The 2,611-nt window shown below is 43.2% G+C and overlaps 1 protein-coding gene across 1 annotated transcript; it reads right to left on the minus strand.

Annotated features, from left to right (window-relative positions):
• Positions 1-1,451: 1,451 nt before the first annotated feature.
• Positions 1,452-1,970, minus strand: LOC142435846 (translationally-controlled tumor protein-like). The gene has a single exon (XM_075539930.1). It carries the CDS (start codon positions 1,968-1,970, stop codon positions 1,452-1,454), a length of 519 nt encoding a protein of 172 aa, XP_075396045.1.
• Between the last annotated feature and the right edge of the window lie 641 nt (positions 1,971-2,611).

The following is a 2,611-nucleotide window of genomic DNA, read 5'->3' on the forward strand; positions in this document are numbered from 1 at the left end:
TTGGTCACAGGAAATTGAAAATACTGTTTGCACACTTCTTTAATTTCCTTTTCTCAATTGTGTTTTAAATATATTACATGCCCTAAATCAATGACACTACAAGCAGAAGAATCATATGCTCCAAGGGGATGATTGATAAAGTTATCTGCATTAAAGTAAAAAAAAATCTGGAAGGTGAGAAGAGGTGAATAGAAAACACAGAGTTAGGGGTGGATGTGGGGGTCACACTTAACCCTAGCTCAATCTAAGAACAATTAGTTCTTATGACATTGCCCTGATCAGTATGTGCCCTTTTGAAGGAACCACAGGTGTGGGTGCTACAGCAAAGTGTGGTGAAGAAATGAGATGGTATCTTGCTCTCAGAAAGAATGGTGTCTGGGGTCTTAAGCTTTGTTTTTAAACAAGCAGTCATCTCAGTGTAACGTCAACTAAGTCCACATGGAGAAGAACACCAACATGCTGATCAAAGGATTGCCAATAGTCACATTCAAATGTAAGGAGAGAATTGTATCAGAGTTTAATTTTTTAACTCTGATTTTGAGAAGGCTGTGGATGACATTTGAAGGCCAAATACATTTGCGGGTTCTACACAAGGAATAAGCTTCTGGTGATTTCTCTCTGACCATAAATAAGGGATGGGAATAACCTGGTTATCAGACAGAGTATTAGAGAGATGATTATAGCAGATTGAAATAAAAAATCTGACTTGAAAGTTAAAAACTTGTTATTTGATCTCCCTATTGATACACTTTCACCTTAATCTTGTTTTTTAATACTTTCTGGTTTTGGTTTCCAAATTGAGTTTATTTCTTTACTGTTGTTGTTATTGTTGGCAGCCTTCTGAGTCTGTTATGGATCTTTCTATACATATTTGGTATGTAGAACCCAGTGTGGGTGACTCTATAGAAACTATAGCTACATTAAGGGTTCCTGGTGGGAGATAATGAGGAGTTGCTATCAAGAAATTTAAGCAAAAACAAACAAACAAAAAAGAAATATAAGCCAAAAGAAAATGTTTGAAACTGATAGTCATTTGCATGACAAGATACAACTATTGAATGATGTGATATCTGGATTAGTTCTCAAAATGGTTTGAGGAAAAAGAAAGAATCAGAAAATTCCAAGGCTTCTGCAGGCATACTTTAAAATCCTCAAGGTAACATCTTTGCTTTTCAACACTTTTTTTTTGTTGCATTTCCAACTCTTTATTTTAGTTTTGTTTAAATGCATTTTATTTTTAGACAACCTACACGACATTTTGTGTGTTTTTTTCTTTAAAAAAAAGCCTCTGCTCCAAAAAATCAAGGTCACCGCTCCAAGTCAAGGTCACAAGTCGACGCAGAGCTCATGATGGCATCAGTTCCGTTTGTCTCGGTCCTGGTGTCGTGTGGGCGGACCGCAGACAGCTAGGAGGAGGGGCGGTCGGGCGGTCGGTCGTGCGTTGCCCACTGTCAGCACTTCTCCATCTCTAAGCTGTCCTTGAAGAAGATCATGTACGGGGTCCCGCCGCCCTCGCGGTAGTCCAGCAGGGCCACCATGCCGTCGGGAATCGTGTTCTCGCCCTGAAAGAACTGGTACTTCTTGAAATTGGCGAGGATGTGCTTGATCTGCTCGGCAGCCCCGGTCATAAAGGGCTTCATGCGTTCCGGCTTCCGCTCCTCCAGCTTGCCTTTGAGGGATTTCATGTAGTCCTTGATGTACCTCTTGTAGGCCTCCTTGGTGAAGCTGGTCTCCTGCAAGTGATGGTTCATGACGATGTCCACGTCGGTGACCACCTTGTGCTCGGGCCCGTCGCCCTCGGGGCCTTCGGCGGACGCGTTGCCGCCGATGAGCGCGTCATAGATGTGGCCTTGGGCCCTGCGGACCATGGTACCCTCCACTTCCAGACACAGCCCGCCCGTGATCTCCCAGATCTTGTACACGTCAGAGAACAGCTCATCTCGGCTGATGAGGTCCCGGTAGATGATCATGACGGTGGCGAGAGGGCGGTGGCTGCGCTGGCTTCGGGCAGCTCGGAGCTCCAAGAGGACAGCGCTGAAGGGAGCGAAAGTTACAGTTGGCGCTGGGGGTGGGGCGGCCGGCGCAAGGGGAGGGGCATCTGGCAGAAGGGGCGGGGTGCTTTTCAACACTTTCAAGATGTCTTTTGAAGCAGATTTATCTACTGTCATGGTTCACTTGATCTCTTGACTTCTGCTTCCATGGGCACTTATTGTGCATGCAAGCAAGATGTAATCATTGACAATCCCAATATGTTCTAAAATTCTCATTATGCTATGTATTGGTCCAGTCACATAAAATGTAACTTTCTACCCACCCCTATGGGAAGAGAATGACTTTCTGTTTGTGAAAGCCTTACAAGTGTTGTATTTATTTCTTTCATAATGAGCATGTGTAACAGAAAGCATACAAGTCTACTTTTGGGGTGAACTGGGTGTAATCTATATTGAATTTTGAAGATATGGATTTACTTGCTGTATTCAATATAAACAGGGCAAACAGATTGGTATGTACTGCTCACTCTCTATCTCTTTTAAAGCTCAGTACCTATTCGGGGCCCTCATTGTGTTTAAATATCTTAATTATATGCAGAGGTTCATTATCTGTATCAACT

This window comes from Tenrec ecaudatus, assembly GCF_050624435.1.
Source record: "Tenrec ecaudatus isolate mTenEca1 chromosome 2 unlocalized genomic scaffold, mTenEca1.hap1 SUPER_2_unloc_13, whole genome shotgun sequence".
Taxonomy (NCBI): Eukaryota; Metazoa; Chordata; class Mammalia; order Afrosoricida; family Tenrecidae; genus Tenrec; species Tenrec ecaudatus.

Excerpts from the sequence above, each read along its gene's own strand:
- LOC142435846 (XM_075539930.1), bottom strand. The coding sequence starts at position 1,970 with ATGATCATCTACCGGGACCTCATCAGCCGAGATGAGCTGTTCTCTGAC.